The sequence below is a fragment of the Trachurus japonicus genome, chromosome 11 (genome assembly GCF_045865225.1).
Source record: "Trachurus japonicus isolate A0001 chromosome 11, Traja_1.0".
In the NCBI taxonomy this organism is placed as follows: domain Eukaryota; kingdom Metazoa; phylum Chordata; class Actinopteri; order Carangiformes; family Carangidae; genus Trachurus; species Trachurus japonicus.
The window spans coordinates 9,632,216-9,656,323 of record NC_140917.1 but is presented as its reverse complement, the minus strand read 5'-3'; the positions used below and the strand labels follow the sequence as shown (position 1 = coordinate 9,656,323).

At 40.4% G+C, this 24,108-nt stretch overlaps 1 protein-coding gene across 1 annotated transcript in view; it reads left to right on the top strand.

Annotated features, from left to right (window-relative positions):
• The window catches only part of LOC146978215 (venom phosphodiesterase CdcPDE), a 39,120-nt gene extending 19,362 nt beyond the window's left edge, over positions 1-19,758 (top strand). The window contains exons 13-25 of the mRNA XM_085790897.1: positions 950-1,072; positions 3,076-3,107; positions 3,484-3,611; positions 3,995-4,064; positions 4,224-4,311; positions 4,646-4,818; positions 7,840-7,885; positions 7,999-8,153; positions 9,489-9,624; positions 13,288-13,365; positions 13,454-13,586; positions 17,076-17,232; positions 19,576-19,758. Coding sequence (XP_085647023.1) covers positions 950-1,072; positions 3,076-3,107; positions 3,484-3,611; positions 3,995-4,064; positions 4,224-4,311; positions 4,646-4,818; positions 7,840-7,885; positions 7,999-8,153; positions 9,489-9,624; positions 13,288-13,365; positions 13,454-13,586; positions 17,076-17,232; positions 19,576-19,749 — 1,493 coding nt within the window. The 3' untranslated portion in view covers positions 19,750-19,758. The remainder of the gene's footprint in view (positions 1-949; positions 1,073-3,075; positions 3,108-3,483; positions 3,612-3,994; positions 4,065-4,223; positions 4,312-4,645; positions 4,819-7,839; positions 7,886-7,998; positions 8,154-9,488; positions 9,625-13,287; positions 13,366-13,453; positions 13,587-17,075; positions 17,233-19,575) is intronic.
• Positions 19,759-24,108: the final 4,350 nt, after the last annotated feature.

Genomic DNA, 24,108 nt, shown 5'->3' with positions numbered 1-24,108 from the left:
TCATCACACAAGCCAGCTACATGTTCTCCTTGTGTGATCACCTGGGAAGCAGAAAGCTTATTAATGTTTTGGGACTCCGGATGGAAACTAGCACTAGCTTCTACAATCCGGCACATTTACATGGGTTTATATGTCCATTAATGTGCATTGTCCCACCCAAATAAACCAATAAATAAATTAAAAATAAATAAATTAATGAAATGCACCGAGGAGACTGTGACAGGTCGCCGCTGTCCGTCTCGCCAGCTGTTCAGCTGTAGTAGAGGAAAACTCCACCACGACATGCTCCTGGCTTTTTTTTTTAAATCATTACTATTTGTAGAGCTCCAGTATGTATGCAGCAAGACACGCTGTAGGCTACTGTGGGAAAAGTGGTATCACGACATCTCAACCTTGAAGTCCTTAATGCAGGAAATCTGATACAAAAGTGTCACACTGATGTAGAGATTTCAAAAATTTGTTAGAACATGTTCATCTATTCAGAAGAGTTTGTTCAGAAACAGCTTCTTATCGCAGGTCAACTGACACCACTTTCTCCCCATACATTCCCATAGTGTCTCAGTGCTTTAGTCTGTTGAAGCTCAGCATCCATGGACTTCAATGGGGCAGAATTGTTTTTTTCACTGCAAGGCCTGGACGCTGGGTTTCTGCATGATAATTGGAGGATCTGTCTAAAGGCTATATAAATAAATAGACAAATTTTATGGTGCAGGCTGAAAATGTGTTTCCCCTCTTTGAAAGACTAACAGCTGCCATTTATGTGGTGCATTCAGGAACCTTCAATATAAAACTTGAGTCGGATGCTGAAAAATTATAGAATTTATAAACGTCTGTACGTTAAGAAACAAAATCCAGAAGTGTCATGAAGTAAAAAATGTAAAAACTGTGCTAAAACACCCGAAATCAACACCATGTTCCCTCAGTAGCTGTAATCATATTGCTGTTACAGGTATGGAGGACACAAGCTGTGACAGGAAGGAGGTGCTGCAGGAGCTGGTAGGAGATGTCAAGAAATATTACGTCACCGAGGGGCCATTCGGACGCATCAGAGCCATAAACAAAGACACAGTCTGTGAGTAAATACACAAAGAGCAGTGTGATGAGCCACACAGCATAAAGGTCTGATGTGAGAAAAATTGAAAAAGCTTTTGTGACCTAATCTTCACTCATCAACTCTGCAAGAAACATGTGATGTGGAAAGACATGTGAAAACAAGACACCTGATTATGAGGACAGTGTCAGTGACTATACTGGTTAGAGATATGGATGAATGGGTTCCTGTTTTTCAAAGAACAATTGTATTTTTGGTTACTATCCGTGGTACCTGTTTATTCTTGAATGAACATCCGTGACATTGATTGATTGATTTATTTGTCCATTCCACAAAACATTAACATACACAAACAAGTCAAAATTTCATGATCAATATGGGCGAAAGGGCGAAGGCAGAAGCAAAGCTTATTAATGCCTACCCTGTTTACAGGAAGAAAAATTACAATAACAAAACAAAACAAAATTTGTAGGAAAATTACACTCGAAGAGTAGAGTAAGTAAAGTGAATAGTATCAAAACGAAACAAACATAACCACCATTTAGTAATAATAATTTTCTAACTTTATGCTAATGTTAAATATTTATTCAATACATTGATTTTAAACATCCTTTTGAATTGGGTAATAGTTGTGCATGATTTTAATTCATTGTCAAGGCTATTCCATAATTTTAGATTTACATTCAATGAATATATCAGTCCAACAAAGCATCTGGGTGTTTGGGTCAAAATAAATGCTGATGAAAACTCTCCAGTGATGAAGAAAAACCATGTGGACCTTCAACACGTCTCTGTTAGAAACAACACACCAAGCAGCCTATGATGTTGTGGAATCTCTGATAGGCTTCATGGAAAAAAAGCATGTGAATGCCTCAGTGCAAGCTATTTGTTCTGTTCGACGCGGGAATCATTGACTTTGGAAAACACTGTAACATTTTATAGTTTATACTTAAAGCAGAAGTAAGTGGTCCGGTCGTTTTCGCTAATGCTGCGTTCCAGGCAGGCTTTTGAAATCGTAAATTACAGCTTCAAGTCACAACTTACGACTTTGTAGCGTTCCAGGCAACCCACTCGTGTTTTTCCGACCTTCCGACCGGTGAACTCGTACCAGATCGAACTGGTGCGACTTCACGGTCGGAAAAATACGAGTTTCCTTGAACGCACCATAACAGTCCTCGTCCCTATGTCGCCACATTCACGGCGTCCCTTGGCTGCACACACAGCCCTGCATGCCGTTCTCTCTCCTCATTGGATAAAAACTGTAGGATACGATAAATGTTTTCTCCTCGGCTCAGAGCAGAGCAGAGTGACTGACAGACCCGAGTTTCAGACCAAACACTCTATGTAAGTGATTGCTGTCGGAAGATATAACTATTTAAGACTTATATTAACACAAATATATCACTTACTTCTGCTTTAACTCTCTCCTTGAGAAGAACCAGGCGTCACAGGAACAGTTGGTTAGTTTATTAGAGCACCACTATTTAGGATTCGTGGTACTGGTGCTCTGGTTAAGAAGAGCAGCTGTCTGCGCGGTATTGCCTACGTGAATTTGTTGCAGCCTGTGCGAACCTGCACAGGCCTCAGCGGCGGGACAGTGCATCCTATTAAGTGTTTTTCTACCACTAACATGAGTTTAGAAACATTATTTTAAGGTCGAAAAACTATATACTGTTGCTTTAAAAGCCTCCATCATTGCATGACCAAGAAACAACCAAAGGCTTTAAGGAATCACTGGAGCATCTTAACGCTATAGTAATAGCATTTTTATAGAGCACGCGATGATGAGATTTCAGGGTGATGGCAGGGAGATGCTGTGGGAACGGTCGGTCAGTCATGAAAGCCAAGTGTTCACTCACTATTGAGTGAACACAATGGATTTGTCTAATACTTGGAAGATTACATCCAATTCTTATAGCAGGTTTGTTTTAATGTGACAGTCGATCAGATAACTGTAATGCACTGGTAAACATTGAGACTTTGAAGGCAGGACTGTTGACTTCACTCTTCTGTCCTTTCAACAGTGGACTCGGCTGGACTTGTTGCCAACATGACTGTGAGTACACGCTCAAGGGTATTTAGGAAATCAAGACTGGAATTGACACAACACAACAAACAATTAGAAATTGCATTTTTTCTTTCAACTGGAAGCTCAGTGTAAACAATTTTCGTCAGGCTTCAGAGAAATGTGGTCATTGGTTAATGATCCGAGTCTGCTAAAGAACAGGTCTGTTCCTGACCTATGATTCATCCCTCATATGTGGTCCGAATCAGTTTGGCACTTATTTGCATAGTCCTGCTCAAAACAAACATCAACAGACGTGGGTGAAAAAACAAACTTTTTAGTTGAGTTAATGAGGCATATTGGAGCTATTAGTTTTAGTGCAACAGAGAAAATCGAGTCAATGCCTGTGTTTCTGTGATGTCAACAGTGTAAGAAGCCAGAGCAGAAGATCAAACCGTACCTGAAGGCCAACCTGCCAAAGCGCCTCCACTTCGCCAACAGTCGTCGCATTGAAGACGTCAATGTCCTGGTGGATCCAAAATGGCTGTTTGAGAGGTAAACGGTTATTATTCATCTTCAAGTCTCCTGGGGTTTAAGCAACATCTGACACAATTAAGACTCAGAGACTGAGAATCACATAAACGGTGGGAAGAGGGTTAATATGGTATTTTTTTAACAGTCCAGGTGATGCATAAGCCACATCCGAATGTTTTCAGAATGAACAGGGCGACCCCCCCCCCAGGGTTTCAACAGACCATCCACTCATAGAAACCAGTCAACCTAAATTCCCACATCTCGCCTGTAATCAAAACTCTTCTGCTGAAGGCTTATATCGTCTGATACACTCACTCCTTCAAACTCTACGCACTCACTTCCTCAGTTCATCTTAGACACTGATCGTATGACTTCTCTGCTATAACTGAAGAACTCTCCTGCAGATCTCCTGGGTCTTTCACTTTCTGCCCTGGCGGAGCTCATGGCTACGACAACGATGTCGAAAGCATGCATGTGAGTTTTCCTCTCTTCCGCCATCTCTAAAATCCAAAAATAAAGTATCTCTCTCATTAGCATGAGCTATTCTTGATGCTTTTCCTCCATCTTGTCCACCATTGCCACATCTGCACTGAGGTTAAAGTTTGAAATCTCTCCCTGCCTCCTGTCTTGCAGGCCATGTTTGTCAGTTATGGACCCAAGTTTAAATCCAAGACAGAAATTGAACCGTTCTCCAATGTTGAGCTTTATAATCTCATGTGTGGTAAGTTATTGGCTGTTTCTAAACAATTCTGAAATCAGATGAATCTGCAGACAAAAAAACATTAAAGTGAATATTTTTCTCCAATTGTTTATCTTCTTTAAACTCTGTCAGGTGAAGTTTGGTGAAGTCGCCACCGATCTCCCTCCTTGTTTTCACCTGTGTTAACGTTCACTGCTACAGTACAATAGCGACATAAACACCACCAACTGAATATAAATGTGATGGATTAGTTGTGTTTTGTAGCGTTGCTGAAGCCGAAGTCAAACCAAGGTCTCAATGAGGGTTCACCTGTGATGTACTTAACACAAAACTCACCAGTTATTGTCCTGCTCAGATTTGCTGCAGATATCTCCCATTGACAACAACGGGACCCATGGCAGTATGAACCACGTCCTGAAGGAGGCCTTCTATACGCCGCTGCCCCCCCAGGAGCAGAGCAGCCCTGGTCAGTGCCCGCTGGTCAGCCTCGAGCCTGCAGACAGCCTGGGATGCAACTGTTCAGACTTGGTGGGTGTTACTATTCCATCTTTTTTTTTTTATTCCAAGGGAGAATGAAAATGTCCTTTATCCTATCACACAGATTATGCTATTTAAAAAATGGCAGCAAACTTTCAGAGCATTTACTGTATAAACCATCTATATTTCCTGTGCCTTCCTTTGGCCAACCAGAACAGACAGCTTTTTTAGGATGACCTGCAATAACACTGCCTGTTTCAGCTGCGCAGCTGTGTTAACAGGCAGACAGATGGTGAAGACTGTGAATCAGAGTTAAACTAATGAACCAAAAGAACAGAGCTAGGGAATGACCAGAAATGAGCCCATTGGAATATATGTGACGTTTCTTTGGCACATATTCCCACTTGCATCCAGGTATAATTCGTTTTCCAAAATCAGTGACTCATAGATGCTTCCATCTGAGCTTCCAGCTCAAATCTTAAAATCACTGTTGTTCATTAAACACCCACATTGACAATAACAGTATTGTAATTAAAAAGTGTCAACAGACATCCTGTTCACAAAGAATACTGAATGCATTGTGGGATGGTAAATGGAAAGTCACAAAATTGATAGTTTTGCAAGACAAAGCTCTGCAAACATCTGGTTCTGGTCAACGAGCCTCTGAAATCTGTGAAACTTTGTATGAACAAGCTCAGGCCTAATAGACCCTTTAGCTTTATTCAGCAATAAGGAATCACTGCTATAATCGTCGTTATGGTGCCTGTGTTCTTTCAACATTCAATCTTGCAGATTTGTGATTTATTTTGAGCCTAAATTTGTTTTATTTGACTTCATACTACACTTGATGGGTGGGACAGTGGGTGTTAAGGGGTTTTAAATAGCCATCTGACATTGACTTCAGTATCCCGGTTTTGATCAAATTCGGGATATGGTGTTGACATGAACTTAGAGAAACCTGGTTATTCAGTATCCTCGTATACATGATAAATACCAGTATCCCAGTTTCTTATTACTGTGTCTTATGTGCACATGCATATTTCATGTTTATTGTTTACAGCAGGAAGTGCAACAAATTGGAAATCTGTACAAATCAGAAAATTTACAAATTGAAAATGCTGCCATGTTATATAACTTACTAAAGTAAAATAAAATGTAACCGGGTAAATCGAGAGCCTTCAAACCAGGACCTTCAGCATGTACTGGGGCGGTTTGCAGCCGAGTGTGAAGCAGCTGGGATGAGAATCAGCACCTCCAAGTCCAAGTCCAAGGTTCTTGACCAGAAAAAGGTGGCTTGCCCCCTCCAGGTCGGAGGAGAACTCCTGCCTCAAGTGGAGAAGTTGAAGTATCTAGGAGAAGTTTAATTGTGAGATAAAGAAAAAGGAAATGTCTATAAATCTGCTCTTGCTGTGTCAAAACAAACAAATGATGGTAGTACAGTGGTTAGAGCAGTTACCTTCCACATGGGAGGCTGAGGATCGAAACCCAGGTGGGGTATATGTTGTTATCGTTCTTGTTTTGTATATTAGGCCACTGTACATTATTAGCCGGCCGGAGACACACCGGCCCATATTAACTCGTGTTTCTGTGTTTGACTTCCTGCCCGGCTTGACACGATCGCTCACGGAAAATAGACCGGATGAAACGATCGCTGCAGGAGCCGGTGGTGTGTCTGGCGTGTATGAGCGACACAATCGGTTAACATGGGCCGGTGTGTCCCCCGCCGGCTAATAATGTACAGTGGCCTAATATACAAAACACGAACGATAACAATATATACCCCACCGGGGTTTCGATCCTCAGTCTCCCGTGTGGAAGGTAACTGCTCTAAACACTGTACTACCATAATAATCATTTGTTTATACAGCAAGAACAGATTTATAGACATTTCCTTATTCTTTATCTCATAATTACGACATCAGGATGAGATAAGGTGTCTAATTTTTTTTTAATCCAGTAAATGCAATGCGCTTCCGTACTTTCACACTGAGAAGGCCGATCAAGGTGATAACCTCCCCCTGGATTCTCAACCTCTTCACCTTCCTGTGCGGATCCATCTGCGTCAGTCATTGTAAACTTATTGATCTGCCGTGGAAGCTGAAGTCACAAAGAAAGACGTTTCTGTTCCTCTGAACCTCCTCCCACCCCGCCCCTGTTGCTTTCCTGCCCCGTCAGCTGTGGATCCAGCTGCTCACTCAACATCAGACAGCTGTGCACACTATGTTGGTCCTAACGTCAGGGGTTTCTCATCTTGGCTCATGAAAGGTAGAAGAAAATACAAGGGCACACACTCACTCTTCTAAACCTCGGAGGCAACCCGCAGCTGCGTCATCAGTAGATTGTTGGATCGATGCTGTTTGTTTTTTCAGCTCATAATGAGTGATTAAAAAAATATACTACAAAAGAACAAGCACATTCCCAGTGGCCAGAGCAGACTGCTGATGTAATGATCTGGTGAGGAAAAACCAATTGTCTGAAGTTGACTCAAAGAGATCGTACAGAGTTCATTAAAGGGACACTTCACCCAAAATTGATAATTCACCAATTTTCTACTCACTGTCATGCCAAGGAAGGGTTCGGAGAACTTTCAGAGGGGGGTCCGGCCGGCAGCGGATTTTCATATAATGGCGGCTGACAGAGTTCACTTTTGAAGCCACAACTTTTCCATGTGGCGGCTTCAGGACACTTGGGCCAGTACAGACGAGCAGTATGGAGGTATCTGGATGTTTCATAGTGTGTGTTTTGGACGATTCAAAAGTGAACTCTATCCACCGCCATTATATGAAAATCCGTTGCCAGCCGGACCCCCCCTGGAACTCCTAAAGCGTTTTGATGACTCTGAAAGTTCTCCAAACCCTTCCTTGGCATGACGGTGAGTATTTTGGGTGAAATATCCCTTTAAACATGTCACTTGGTTACTGGTCTTACCTCACAGTACACATGTTCACTGTATTTGCCTTTTAACTTGATATATACAATGTATCTGTGCTGTTCTCTTTGTCCCATAGGGAAAATACAAACTTCCATTGATTTCTATTGACATCATGAGTTTTGTGTGTGTTCTCTGTTCAGAACGAAACCGCCATAAACAGCCGTCTGAATCTGACAGCTGAAGAAAGTAAGTCACTTTGATGATTTCCTTTCTAAGTTTACTTGAGTTTGGCTAATGCAAAGAGAATCAACAAATTAAAACAAAACAAAGTACTTGATTCTTTGCTTTCACTCTTTCAGAATCTGCTGCAGAGGAGAAGCACTTGTTGTTCGGTCGTCCCCGGATGCTGCAGCCCAACCAGAGCTACTGCCTCCTCCACCAGGAGGGCTTCGTCAGCGGCTACAGCTCCGAGGCCCTGATGCCTCTGTGGAGCTCCTTCACCGTCGACAAACCGGTGAATACTGAACATTTACAATTAAAATACTCCAAATGTTTTAAATCTGAATCTCACAAAATTACATCAGGATGATTTGTCCATGATTTGTACATTTCCAGCTCACACAAAGTCCGATTTATGGCGATTTTCTTTTTTATTTTAACCATTGCTTCACCACTAACATTTTGTAAAACAGGATTTTACAGGATTGCACGGAGTTAATGGTTTGAATCTTTGTATGTGTCATTAACAGTGAGTGTTTGCATAAGACAGTGTAGGAATTTAATGAAATCATCCTGCTGGAAAAGGTTTGCTGTTTGCCAAGCTTCAGATGATGAATAGTTTAAATCTAGTTAAATCATACTTCACCTATGTGAACATAAACTTTAGTGATACGTTGAACACATATTTAAATTTTAAACATTTTGTTAATTTTTTGTTGCCTCAGAACAGAATACTTTCTGTTTCAAATCTGTTGAATATGAACATAATTTCTATGTGACAGGGTTCAGAACACCATAAATCTGAAGGTTTGCCGTGTGATAATTCAATGAATTACAAATGAATCAATGAATTACATTAAACAAATAACTTAATCACTTCCCAATGCAGAAATTCTGCCACTGACAAACAAATACTAATGTATGTGTAAGTCAATCAATTTAGAATCAACTTTGTCCTTAGTCATAATTAAGATTAGAATAAGAATGTGCACCGTGGTGTGTCGTATCAATATTACCATAAAAGGAGAGTTGTTGTTTTTTTTCAGGCCGAGAGGATGAAGTTATTCAGCAGCGTCAACCTGTTATCACTGTATACATAGTTGACCTCGGCCAAGGTCTTGCCAATGTTTTCTTCTGGCCTTCAGCTGTCTAACACAGTTTACATTTACAGATAGAGACTGGAGACTTGTACTGTATCTTTCTCTCAGCAGTCCTTTTATTAAGTGATTTCCATGTGGTATCATTCAGTTTTCTGGGACTTGCTGAACTTGAATTTCATCTGATTTCTATTTTTCCCAAATGGAAGGTCAAAGAAAATAAAAAACCCAACTGGGTCCAGAGTGCTCAGGAAGTTTTTTTCAGTATCTGGAGAGGGTGCTCTTTGGTTAGGGACGGCTCTTTGAACGTAGAATGGAGATTGAATATACATATGATAAGTGAAAAAATACACAGGATCAAAGAGATAAACAGCCAGGTACACGTGACAGTTTCTCTCAAAGAACACAAGTGTAAGACTTCAGATAGGTCATAAGAAAGGATTGAAGTGAACTTCCCCAGTCAGTCTATGTCTGGAGCTGAGTATTTCTGATGTCAATGATCGATTTACAAAGAACATTTCCCTCGTTCACAGTTAAGCTTTGAGCCGCTGCCGCCGGTGACACCCGACTGTTTGAGGGCTGATGTCAGACTTCCAGCTTCCCAGAGTCCGAGATGCAATCAGTCTGACACAGCTGGAAATGTGACAAGCGCCTTCCTCTACCCTCCTAGTATGTATCAGTCTGCGTACACACACACAGTCATCTATTCAAGAGTGTTTTGTCTCTTTGGTTCAGCGGGATGTGAATGTCTTTTCAGCTGCTTCACTCACTTCCTCTGTCTCTCTCTCTCTCTCTCTCACACACACACACACACCCTTGAATCTTAATTTCCACAGAATTTCAGCCGCTCCTCTGCAGTTCACACTTATGACAACAAGCGCGTGTAATTATTTTTCATCTGTCATGCATCTGTGGTCAGAGGACTGTCACTCTGCCAAGTTCATTCAGAGCGACAGTACACAGTAGAGTTCATTGACGTTTAGATTTATGAGACTGTGAGGCTGAGAAGCGTCCTTTCTGTCTTATTCTTTTACTCTTATTGAGTTTCGTTCAAATTTTTCAACAAAAAAACAAAACCACAACAACGCAAAGCTCAGCAAAACACTGGTCCACAGAGTTGGCATCAATGCAAATGACAGAAATTTGTGATGAAGAAAAAGAAACACATTTCCATCCTTTTCCTTCAGTAAGATTATAATACACTATTAAAATAATGATGATGATAATAATAAACGATAAGATCACAGAGGTGGAGTTCTTTATTCAACTAATATCAATCTACGTCCAGTTTAAACATGGAAACAAGTGATTGGAACTCACAATATAAGCCACAAAAAAAAACAAAAAAAACAATTACCTGTCACTCACTGAGGCTTTTAGTCCTATAGAAAGGATTTATTTGACAGATTTGACTGAAGTCAATGTTAATGTTGGGTGATATAATAATAATAATAATAATAATAATAATAATAGTAATAATAATGGATTACATTTATATAGCGCTTTTCTATTGTTACCCAATACCCAAAGCACGTACAGCAACCATTATTCATTCATACCACATTCACACCGGTGGTGGTAAACCGGTGGTGGACCACCACCATGATCATTCATACGCATTCACACGAGGCAAGTTGGGTTAGGTGTCTTGCCCAAGGACACTACGACAGAGACTGGGAGAGAGCGGCTCTACCTCCTGAGCCACTGCCGCCCCAAATATCCAGTGTCGTCACGCCGCGCCCTGTGATACAGAAATGGCAGAAATCCAATGAGGAACTCATGTGTTTTGCTTTGTTCTGGTGCCATCATCCCAGATGCAGAACAGTGCTTTAGGCCATCATTGGGAAAGGAGTAAAGGAAGGTGGCATTCAGTTTTTCATCACACTTTGTCTGAAGATTTAAATTGACATCCAATCTTGAAAATATAAACACACCCTAATTTCACACTTCCTTTCCAGACATTGAACAATTTCCCCCCACAGGCCAAAGAATATGGCTTCTAAACATCCGTGCCTGCAGTTCAAAAGCAGTTTGACAGCACCCGCAAAAAGTGAGATAAATGACGTGAGATTCTTTGATCCATGCATGGCTCTCTTTAATTTTAGGTGGTTCCATTCGTTTCCGCAACAGAACCACTGGCATGCAAACAAACTTGTTGATTTCAGAATATTTTATGAAATGTTAGCCTACCATCTGCTTTTCAACGAGACGTTAACATCTGTGTGATGACCTGTCGGGCAGTGGAGAGACACCACCTCCTCCTTTTGGTGTCGGCACATACAGTACAGGCCAAAAGTTTGGACACACTCAATGCATTTCCTTTATTTTCCATGACTATTTACATTGTAGATTCTCACTGAAATTCCACTAATGAACCCTGACAAGGCACACCTGTGAAGTGAAAACCATTTTGGTCAGGTTCACCTCTTGAACCTCATCAAGAGAATGCCAAGAGTCTGCAAAGCAGTAATCAGAGCAAAGGGTGGCTACTTTGAAAAAAATAGAATTGGTGGGGGCAGAGATAGAGGAGGAGGAGGAAGAAGGAGAGGAAGAAGAAAAGAAGAAAGAGAAGACAAAGAAGAAAAGACATGTTTTCAGTTATTTCACACTTTTTTTGTTAATTCCACATGTGTTCATTCATACTTTTGGTGCCTTCAGTGAGAATAAAGCAAACACATTGAATGAGAAGGTGTGTCCAAACTTTTGGCCTGTACTGTATTCGATATCTGATGTGTGGTCTGTGTCTGCACAACCTGCTGAAATGAAACTCAAAATATGTGGCATTACATGCAGCGATAAGAACAGACTTGAAATAACTAACAATGTGTGTTTCCTTGATGTCTCATGTATTGGTAGATAAGTAGGTAGGTAGGTAGGTAGGTAGGTAGGTAGGTAGGTAGGTGAACTTTATTATCCTATCCTAATATTGGCCTGTTTTTTACTACACATTCTCACAAGCCTCATCTTGTTCTTCGCAGTGAGACCCAAACCAGCAGCCAAAAATGTCAACACACACTCAATAAAACAGGAATAGAAAATCTTCATAGAACTTCTGACAACAATAAAACTATCAACAAATGATATAATAGCTAAATGTGCAAATGATTCAAATACTCACTATATATCAGCAATAAAACTGAAACAAAATAAAATTGTATTTTAAGTCTGAGCCAATGGGGTGGTGAAATGCCGATGCCAAAAAAATGACATTGATCAAGAACAGAGCCTTCCAGATGTTAATGAAGCCTCCTCTCAGAAGAACTCATCAACATATTATCAAACCCATTGCATCATCGTCAGTCACGCTTTCCCTTTGAAGACAATACAATATTCAATCATTTCCATTTTGAGTTGCGCACATTTCCACAACAGCTGCGAAAACACTCATCAAGATGAAAGCAGCCACCAACCTACTAAACAGAGAAGCACGTGGCCTCTTGCATGACGCCTCTTGCTTATTAAAGTTCAATTTCATGTCCTGTTGATGTTGATTTTACGCAGTGTTGGGACACCTACGTCAATTGTTTCAGCATGCCATTGGAGATGGCCATTTCAGAAATTATTCACCAACTTTTAATGAGTCATTTTCTACTGGATGAGCATTGCACACTCACATGTATGCAAAGTAGTGCCTGTTCTTATTATTCATGCACATTATAAATGCACAGACAAAGATGCTGGCTGGTCTTCAGTAAAATCCCTTTTCGGTTTCAGTGACAATTTTTTTTTTTTTTTTTTTGCGGTTATACCAACTCTATGTAGTTTTGTTTGTGTTGGCACTGTTCACCTCATCCAGTTGGCAGATACAGTGAAACAAAAACACCTGCTCTCACTTCTCCAGAAGTTAGCTGCATTCCTCTTCTTCGTATGTCACTATTTTGGGGATGTGAATTTCACAGGAAGGTTTAGGCGTGTTGATTTTCTACAAAAATAGACACGTGTACATACGTGAGCGGTCTAATTATTTTTTTTCCTTAGTCACTTTGGGCTGCAGAGAAATCCTGTCGTCAGATAAAACCAGCACATTGTTCATTTCTCAGGAGGCAGGCTGAGGTTTTAAATGAGAACGACATAGTGTTGCATTGCTTAAGTGAATTACAGTTATTCCACATTTGAGTCCAGATTCATTTTCGCTGTATATAGTCAGATTTCTATGCCAAAATAACGGTTACACCAATTGCATCATGTCATTGACTGAAAAAAATATATATATAATTCACTCACTGATCTGACACAGGTTGGTGTTATACCATCTTTGCATGTTCAGTTAACTGCATCACAGCATCCCAAAAAATAACAAAACAACTTGTTTCTTGTGGTGTTTTTTTGCAGACCTGAATGCCACAGAGGACCAGCAGTTCGACGCTCTACTGATGAGTAATGTTGTACCAATGCACCCTGAGTTTAAAAGTGAGTTACCCACAAAAACATCAAACCACCGAACCAAACTTTACGAAACTCTGCTAACATTTTTCCTTTGTACTTCTCTTCTGCTCAGAGATCTGGGACTACTTCCATGACGCCTTATTAAAGAAATATGCTCTTGTTTACAACGGTATAAATGTGGTGGTTGGCCCCGTCTTTGACTACAACTACGACGGACAGTACGACACTCCAGAGCAGATTCAGCAGTAAGTTCACCACTGAGGATCATGTTTAAAGTACTTTTATTGCATCCCAAGTTACTCAAGTTAATCCCAAGTATGGATTCACGTAAAATCAAACAGCACGTACCACATTTTGGTAGCTGAATGCACCCTTGTGTCTGTGAGATAGTGGAGGAGTGTCTGGCTGACGTGCAGCGAGTTGATGCTCCTTGGCCCACTATCTAATCACTCACAGACATATTGACACATATTGACACAACCAACCCGCCCGGACGCGCTTGTTTGGTTCGAAATTATACCAATGACTCAAGTCTGGTTAAGGCTGAGGGTTAATACTAGTGAGTGGGGTACCCGTTCCCAGGAACCAGGAAATCGGTAGCTATTTTATCAGTTTCAATGTGAAGTTACCCATCCATATATGTTTAACACAGAATTTATTTTTAAAACACAGCCTCACATCACTTTGTTCCCTGGAACATGCACCTGAAACCATGACACATGATCAAATGGAATTGCATTTTCTTATGAATGAAGCGCTTCATTAATTAACCACAGATGCGGGAGACTGCCAGGATTCATTTACTCATTCATTAATTTTGTTTTCCTTTCGATCCTTTAGAACAGACAGAAACCATACTACAACAACATGAAACAATGTGCATACATACAGGAAAAGAAAATATTTTCTTTAGCATTTTAAACAAATTTGCGTTACGAGATGAATTGATAAGAAATTGGATTTACGGCACAGGACCTTCTGATAAACTCTTTTCTGTCTTCATGTAGTTTCTCATACCATCTCTGTAATTCCATGTCAAACAGTCTACATCCAATCAGTGATTTTAAAAACCAGGATCATGCCATAAATGTGATAAATTCCATTCATCAAGAATGTTTTTGACTTGGGAATCCATATCGTAACATATCATCATCATACATTATATCATTACAACACTTGAAAAACAATTGAAAAACCAATGGCAATGGAGTAAAATTTAGAAATGTAGTTGTGTTATAAGTAATGAAATCAACCTAAAACTCAATTATTCTCCTTCAAATCTAATCTGTGTTGGCCGAATCTTCCATCAATAACACAATTTAAACAGCTTCATGACTGAAGCAGTTTTCACAGTTTCTCCTTGTTGCATCCTCTTTGTCATTTTTTTTTCTTTTTTCCAATTATTATTATTATTTATTTTTTTTACGCTTTAAGCCACAGATACAGATTCCTAGGGTCACTTCAGTGCAATGGGCTGGAACTTCACAGGAAATTCTTGTGGGGGGGGTCTTGGAGTTCATGGCTGATGTTTCTATAACACCTCCAGTTGATTTCCTGTAATTTTTGGCCCATGTCAGGGATTGGATAAAAGCTCTATCCAGGATGTGCCCCGAGTCAGTCAGCTATGGCATCTGCATGGGTAGACTCCTGACTTTCATAACCCTTCCTAGGAAATTAAGAAATTAACTTAAGTGGTAACATCCCTCCTGCTTTTTTCTCATGCATACGCAAACTAAACTTTAGAAGTGAACAGATGTGATGTAAAAAAAAAGATTTTGAATGCGAATACTCTGGCTGTACTATTGTTGTTGGTGAGTTCATCATGTTATATGAACATTATTCCTGAGTCTCTGTGACATATTAGGAGGATTTTACGGCCAGTTGCTTTACATTTCTTACATACTGTACCTTTAAGTTAGCTGAACATGGTTAGGAGTGAGCGGAGGTGATTACTGCAAAATAAGAGGTGATCATATTTGAGGAGACTATGAGTTGGTAGCTACTTGGAAGTGGTGAGTTAGCTGGTTAGCATGCTAACTTCAACAGAAGAAAAGAAATGATACAGATAGAGAGTTCTAGTGTCGCTTTCCACCTGTGGAGGTGGCACGTTTGATGCTGAACTCACAGCATTTCCTCTAACTGTTAAGTAGTCGGCTATTAATGCAAATGTTAGCTTTGTAGCATTAGCAAAACGTATACAGCACGCGTCCCACAAATGTGCACAAATGCTCTGAATGCGTGCACAGGTTGCAGACAGTGATTGACTGACCATAGGGTCATATGGACAAATGCCACAAAGACCACATAGTGATGCAGCCGGGGAAAAAAAGAAGAAAATCGTGGGGGAGGACTCGATAAAATCTCTGTGTCTTATAGCTCAGTTGGGTAGAGGTAGAGCAGCCCCCCCCCCCCCCCCCCCCCAAAAAAAAAATCCCACTCCAAGCTAAATTCAAAACTTGAGATCGCTTCAAATAGTTCTTCCAATACACAACAAAAGAGGCAACAAAATTATTTACAAATACATTTTAAAAAGTAAAAACACACCACACATGCCACACAATCAATTACTTTTATCTTTGCTTTGCTCAAGGAAAGTTTGGCCCAACCACTCACAAGTTTAACCAAAGCAGTTACTGTACATACACTGCAAAAACTCAAAATCTTACCAAGAATATTTGTTTTATTTCTCGCCAAAATTTAATTTCTAGTCAAAACAAATCTAATTCTACTTAAAATAAGACTCACCACATAAAAAAAAGTAGCTTGTTTTTAGACACTTTTTTACTTCTTTCAAGCATATTTTCACTTGAAATAATATTCAATAGCACAAAAAACTTGCTTCCACTGGCAGATTTTTCTACTTATTTCAATTGAAAATTAGTTTGAAACAAGTGAAAATTATCATTTTTAGGTGATGAGTCTTATTTTGAGTGGAAAGAGATTAATTTTGACTAGAAATGAGACATTTTGACAAGAAATAAGATTGTGAGTTTTTGCAGTGCACTGACTTCATGGGGTTGTAGTTGTTGGGGAATATTATTTTATAAAAGTTGTTCTCATATGTTCCGTTAAGATATTTTGTAGGAAGTCAGTTTGTATGTGGCTAAAGTGCAAAAACACGGCTTCTTATCAGCTCACCCAGCAACATGATGACGAATCCTTGGGGGTTGTTTTTACACTCATGCTCGTGGATCACGCTACTCACAGTGACCCGTTGCTGGTGATACGAAGCAAACTGAGGGTTCATGACGGTGTGTGATTCATCCAGCTCAGTTTTAATGAAGCATAATGCTGCAAGGAGACCAAACATCAACACCGAAATCACAACATCACGTCGGGCAACCGCCATGATATGATTTATTTGTTTGTGTCAGTCCGAGACGCCTCGACATTTTTTTTTACCTTGTTTACAGTAAATATAAGATCCCCCGGCTAGCAACCACAGGACGACTTCTCATGAATTTCATGTCTAATTTGATGTGATATGACGTTTTTATAATGTTCTTTGTCTCCAACTAAGGTCTTGCTACCTTCTCATCCACCATTGTTGTCGTACAAGTCGTTCATTGATCCACCTTTGTGTCTGAATGGGATCAAAGACATTAAACATTGGCACCCACAGTATTTTCATTCCATGTTCAACACAACTGGCTGGGAGGGTTTTTTTCAAGTTGCACAGAATTTCGGATGACTGCTCATCTGTAACGCTGTGTGTATTTATTGTGTGATTCAAGGTTTGTGTCTGGCACCACCATCCCCATCCCCACGCATTACTTTGCGGTGCTGACAAGCTGCAAGAACTCAACCCAAGCCGTGTTCGCCTGCACGGGCGAGCTGCAGACCGTGTCCTTCCTGCTGCCTCACAGAAACCAGAACACCGAAAGCTGCAAAGTAAGAAAAACATGACATCGCAGTTGATCTCTGTAAGAGTTCAGCAGTGTTCACTGTCTCCCTCTTTTACAACCGACCTCACATTGGGACAGGCAAGACTGAAACTCTTAAAGGGATAGTTCACCCAAAATTGAAATTACACTCATTATCTACTCACCCTCATGTCGACTAAGGGCTGGGAGAAGTTTCAGAGTTATCCGTGGCTTCTATTTCAAGCTTGTTTGTAGCGGAAGCTCCTCTTCCCGTTTCGTCAAATTTGGACGAACCAGGGTCTGTCCTCTTCCCGGTTCGTCAAATTTGGACGAACTGGGAAGAGGGCAGACCCTGGAAGAGGAGCTTCGAGAAGCTTCCGCTACAAACAAGCGTAGATAATGAGTGAAATTTCAATTTTGGGTGAACTATCCCTTTAAATATGAAACTTCTCCCCTGCTGTCTGCCCGTCATGCTGCACTGCCCTGAACAAAGCAGCTCTCTGTGGAGGGTGGATAACTCTGGATAGCCAAATAATAATAACATAAACTCACTTCTTGGTCGTGGTCATTGACCTCTTGGCAAAACGATTAGCATCGTTGCCCGTGGTGCAGGAGACCCGGGTTTGAAACCCGCTCATGACAGGCCAGAACAACATCGGTCACACCAGTACTGTTCATCTGGGGACCATGAATGTCTGACTGCACCAAATTTTATCATTAAAGCCCCTGTACGGAGCTTTTAACTGGATACACAAAAGTCTCTGGCTTCTGCTGATGTGTCTCTGTTACCTACAACAGCAAATGAGTCCATCAGTGTGAAAATACGCTATTTCTAAGTAGTCTAATGGGCTCTATGCACAGCTCCAGCACTTCCTGAATTTAAGGCAGGTCCTTCATTTCCTGTCTTACATTATTGGACACAGTGATTAATCCAGGTGTGTCTGAGTAGTCACACATTCAAAATGGCTGTCTAAACCGGTAGTGACCAGATTTAAACCGCCAGTGGGCCGATTTTGATGGATTTCAATCTGGTCCCTTCCGGTTTAGACAGCCATTTTGAATTTTGAAAATGTCAGAAATGGATTCAGCAGCATCAATAACCCCTAAAACCACTCCAATATTGCCCAGATCAGCCAAGTCAATTTTGCTGAAATATTGCCCATATAGGCAATGATGCTAATTTATGCTAATTATGTCAATTGTGCTAATTGCCCAATATATATAAATTAGCATCCGGCAGTTTCTGAATACTGGGGACCCATACTATATATTTCTAACATAAAACTTTGGGGTACTCAACATTTCCGGGTACTCATTGTTGGCAAGTAGACTAAAGGCAAAAATGATTTTGTAGAAACAGGAAGCAAAAGAAAGGAGAATGGCCGACCAAGTTCAGAGACACAGGCTGTTTTCGAAACCGCATACTACCGTACTGCCTACTACATACTGCGTTATATGTAACTGCATACTGAATGTGGGATTCAGTATGCTGCTTGAGCAGACCGACGCCGTTATCATCACAGTATGCAGTATACGAGTTTCCCAGAATGCATTTCACGGCAACCGGTAGCAGCAGCTGTAAACAGGCTAAAAGCTGTTTTATTTCTCGCTCTAGCGCTGTAATTATGTAACTTTATTAAGTTTTAATATTTTTTCATGCGAGAAAGTAACTGTTAAGACCCCAAATATACGGCCAGTTTATCCAAATGACGGCTGTTTAAAAGTTTGCTCCGATGTTTTTCGGAGAAGTGAAGCTCCGCAGCGACCGGGACATCACAGAGGCAGCAGCCCGGCTCCTGACGTGCTCGGCCGGCCAGCACTACGACGTCGAGAAAAATGTTCGTCTCATTGATGAAATCTCAATTGTGGCAGTAGCATTAAGTTAGTTTGTTTGAATGTAAAGTGAAGCTTCTTGTGTGTAAGCAGCGCTGCCTCGGGGCTCTGGAGCCTAACGTTACGTACAGAAATCACCACATTTACAAAAAATAAATAAATATTTTACAATGAACCGATCAGTCTGCATGAAGTTTTATTTTATTAAACTATAGTTACGGTACACGGCTACACTACCGTCTTTGGTTACGCTCTGGTTACGGTTAGACGTCAGGGGAGCATTGCATCGTGGGATACAGTAGGTGATGTAGACTGGTCAGATGCATACTGGAGATATTTTCCGAATCAGTACGACATCCGGGAACTTTTCGCATACTGCAGATTTTGCTTTTGTTCGCATACTGCATACTACATACTACATTTTGGCCAAATCAGTACGTACTAGCAGTATAGTATGCGGTTTCGAATACAGCCACAGTATGACAAACAAACCTTTTGTTGTTTGTGACTGGTTTCCATTTGTTTGTGATTTTGACAGAGCGCAGAAGATGAATCACAGTGGGTGGAGGATCACATGTGGTTCCATCAGTCCCGAGTCAGAGACGTGGAGTGGATCACGGGACTGGACTTTTACCAGGGCAGCAGCAGAGCAATCCCAGAGCTGCTGAGGCTGAAGACCCGCCCCACAGCTGCCATTCACAGAAAGCACTGAAAAATTAAACAGAGCAAATACACAAGTTAGAGGATTCATGCTCAATATTTGTAAAATTTGTCACGATTACTTTTAAATTATGTCATCACTTCGTCAACACGTTATCCAACAGGGTGGCATTGTTTATTTATTAACTTTGTAGTTTTAAATCAGATTGTTTTATTTTTTATATCATTTAAAATTTCCATGTTCTTTGTGTCACAATTTCTCAATCTGTTTGATTTTGCCAAACTGTTTTTTTAAAGATTAACTTAATGCTAATTTTGCCTGATCTTGCTTGACGTTAGATGTTTTTTTTTTATTTTTTATCATTGCAAAAGTACTACATGTATTTTATTTTGTATATTGTACCAAGAATAACAGTGTCCACTAAATTCAAGATGAAAAGCTGTTTGTTTTCTTTTAAATATAATTTTACAGACGTGATGGCAGCAGGTTTCAGACATCGATGTCTAATGTACCAGTTTGCAATTCATGGGAAATGACCTTCATAGACCGCCTGCGTACGGTCTAGTCTAAGTTCTTTGCTTTGTGCCAACAGCTCCAGTTTTGACAATACAGAGCATTTCTCCCTGTAAAAATGTGTGGTTTTAAGGTCGCTGGTTTTAATAGCAGGCTGTCAATCTGGGCTGAAAGTCAAGTGTAATTGCTGCTGTGTTATTTTCTTCAGTGAAGGAACTGTGGGATAAGAGAAGGCGCTTCCTGGAGATTTCATTGCACCAGAAAATAGGGAATATAAGTGTGATCACTGAAAAATTTAATTAGATTTTTTTATTGGATGGGACTTGATATTCAATGTTTTATTGTGTTAATGAGCAAAACCCAGCATCTGCTATACTATACATTACAGTTGGTTGTGGCACAACTCAGTTTAGATGATAGATGTAACATCTGCCAATTGTTAAGAGTTCAACATCTCTGTGACGTTACTTTGACGTCTGGTGACTGATCAAAATCATCAGTAATCAGATCAGAATTTTATAATATTGTTTCACCGTCATGGCTGCTGGGAAACAGCAGGAAGTAAACTCTGCATACTGTCAGTGCCTGATTCACCTCCCCGTGTAAACACAGACTAAGGTCAAGAAGGCAGGAAGATGGGGTGGGGTGGGGTGGGATGGATGGTTCTCCAGATTATGATGGAGTCAAATCCAATATAATGTCAGCGCGAATTCAGCACCGCAGTAAGATTCTGTCTATACAGAGTGGCTTCATGATGGCTTGATCTGTACCTGCAGGCTGTAAGATTTCCAGTGCTACATTCCCACATTGCCACATTGTTCCAACGAATTTCTTAACATCCACGGATTGGCCAGTGGTTAAATGAACCTTTGATTAAGTTCTGGGTCCGTGTATCTTTTGGTCATTTGATTTTCTTTTGATAAATGGGAATTACAAAACATATTCTATTTTCATTTTAAAATAAAATTCAAACACACAGCATTCTTGTTTTTGAGTGTCAAAGAACAATTAAAGCAGAAGTAAGCGATCCAGTCGCTTTGGCTAATGCTGCGTTCCAGGCAGGCTTTTGAAACCGTAAGTTACGGCTTCAAGTCACGACTTAGTAGCGTTCCAGGCAACCCACTCGTATTTTTCCGACCTGTTTTACCTGTGAAAGTCACTATAACGGCCACTCGTAACTTCCGACCCGTGAACTCGTACCAGATCAACCTGGTACGACTTCACAGGTCGGAAAAACACGAGTTACGGGTTGCCTTGAACGCACCATAACTTTTTGTCAGCCGATGGAGTTAGCAGCCCCCGTCCTCGTCCCTACGTCACCACATTCACGCGCATCCCTTGGCTGCACACACATAGCCTCGTAAACCCGCCTCTCCCGGAACTGCATTTCATTTCATTCTGAGGGAGAGTCTGGCCTCATCCCCATTCTAAGCGTTTGGACTGAAACCCTCAGAAGGCCGAGCCAATCAGCGTCGCCGCTGTGATTGACACAGCACGTTGGCCAATCAGGGACCGACTGGTGCAAAGCCCCGTCCAGGCCCCGTCACTACACCAACTTGCTGATTGGCTGAATGGGGTTGTCTGTCAACGCTACTACTCCCGCCCTGCCCCGCCCACCCCAGACGCTTAGAGCGGGGATGAGGCCAGACTCTCCCTCAGAATGAAATGAAATGCAGTTCCGGGAGAGGCGGGTTTACGAGGCTAGCACACACAGCCCTGCATGCCGTTCTCTCTCCTCATTGGATAAAACTTGTAGGATACAAGGAAAGTTTTCTCTTCGGCTCAGAGCAGAGCAGAGTGACTGACAGACCCGTGTTTCAGACCAAACACTCTATATAAGTGATTGCCGTCGGAAGATATAACTATTTATGACTTTTAACACAAAAATTCTGCTTACTTCTGCTTTACTGTAAGTAAATTTCTTTTTAAAAGTTTGATTTCCATGTTCTATTTTACATAACAAAAAATAAAATCACTAGTCAACAGAAAACAAATAAACAGGCCAAAGATTAAGATACTTTGTTTTTCATATTTTGACACCAGATATTGTCATTTTCAAGGCAAAAGCCCAGTGTGCACTATAGTACCTGTGTGCCTCTGGTTCTGTAGGCCAAAATGTTTTTAGGGCCCTACTCAGATATGATTTCAGACATAGCAAAACGAGGCCTGACTGGCTAACACTTCACTTGAAGGTATCATCATAAGCATGACATGACACAGTCATAAACATTATGTCAATGTCATAAATGTTTATGACTGTTGTCATTAAGTGTCAATTTGGTTTTTGTAATGACAAATTGACATCGTTTGGGTTGTCTTGATTATGACAACTTAATTAAATAATCAAAGTGACACTACCAGAAAATGTCTTTATCACGTCAACTTGACATTACGATAACAAAATATGCGCCTAGTTTATGGCAAGTTGACATACTGATTATTATAATTAGATGTGCAAGATTACAGACCAATACCCAAAACTGACTGTCATGACACCATTATGACAGTGTAATTAAGATATTCTTTGACCTATCCAAAATAGGTGCATATTTCGTTAATGTCAAGACAACCCAAACAATGTCAATTTGTCATTACAAAAAACGAATGACACTTAATGACAACAGTCATAATGTTTATGACATTGACATACTGTAATGTTTATGACACATTCATGACTGTGTCAAGTGTTACCAATATTTGTGTGCATATCGCACAAAAGTGCAGAAGAGGAGTTTCTGCTTTAGTTTTGTTATATGAAATAGAGCATGAAAATCAAACTGTTTTTAAAACGTAGTTAATTGTTCTTTGACACTCAAAAAGAAGAATGCTTTGTGTTTCAATTTTATTTTTTGTATTTTAAAAATTAAAATCCAATAAACCAATCATAGGCCATACTGTAGCCATAGGCTTATGATTTATGATTGCAACCATGACAACAAAAGTCCAGTGTGTATTGTGATGTATGAGTCATCAAAGTTGGAGACAAACACACAAATGCTCCACAAAACTTCACCACTAATGGTAATCCATGTTTAGTAATGTTTGGATTCTGAGCAGAGATTTCCAGAAAGTACATAAGATCCAATATAATTCCATCCATGTTAGAGTGGTCCTTGTGTGTTGTGGTTGTAATCTAAATGATTTGCTAGGACAGACTGGATTTTGGAAGAACCTAAGAGTTTTTTCTTTTTTTAATGTTTTGTTCCCTGGAATACTGCACCACCACTTTTAAGTTTTGCCATCTCTGGTTTTCATTTGTTTTTTTTTAATAAGGTTCAGCATGAGGACCGATGCGGTATTTCCCAGTATTGTTCACATGCAGGCAGTGAAGTTCTCTGTCACACAAAGTTACACTTTTTCTAAAATGGAAACATCTGCCAGACGATGACAAGGGTCCAATCTGCTGCACCGATGACTCGGATTTACTCACACCTCACGTATAGTAGTGCGTCTATCTAGCTCCACTCAGAAGAGTCATTCTGGTGGGATTTTTTCTTTTTTGAGAAAGGTGTGTGTGTGTGTGTGTGGTCAGACCACAACCAGAAGTCTGTTTCACCCACCACATTGGTTAATGTTGTGTCATGGATCGTGTGAGCAGACTGTTATATTCCAGTCCTCAGCTAGGGAATGTAAATCAGACACTTTACTGAGTTTCTTACCTCAACAGGATACATTTCATATGGAAATATTAATTTTAATGCATTTCTTGTTTTACTCTTATTGGTTACACGAAGGATAAACGTAACCGACAAATGTGTAAATGACAATGAAATCAATTCATAGACATATATGAGTTGCTAGTTGTAAGTATCTGTGTTTTGTGAAAAGGAAACTATAGTGGACATAAATGTTAAACATTTTAGAAATAAAAATAAAGCAGAGTATTATTGGTAGGTA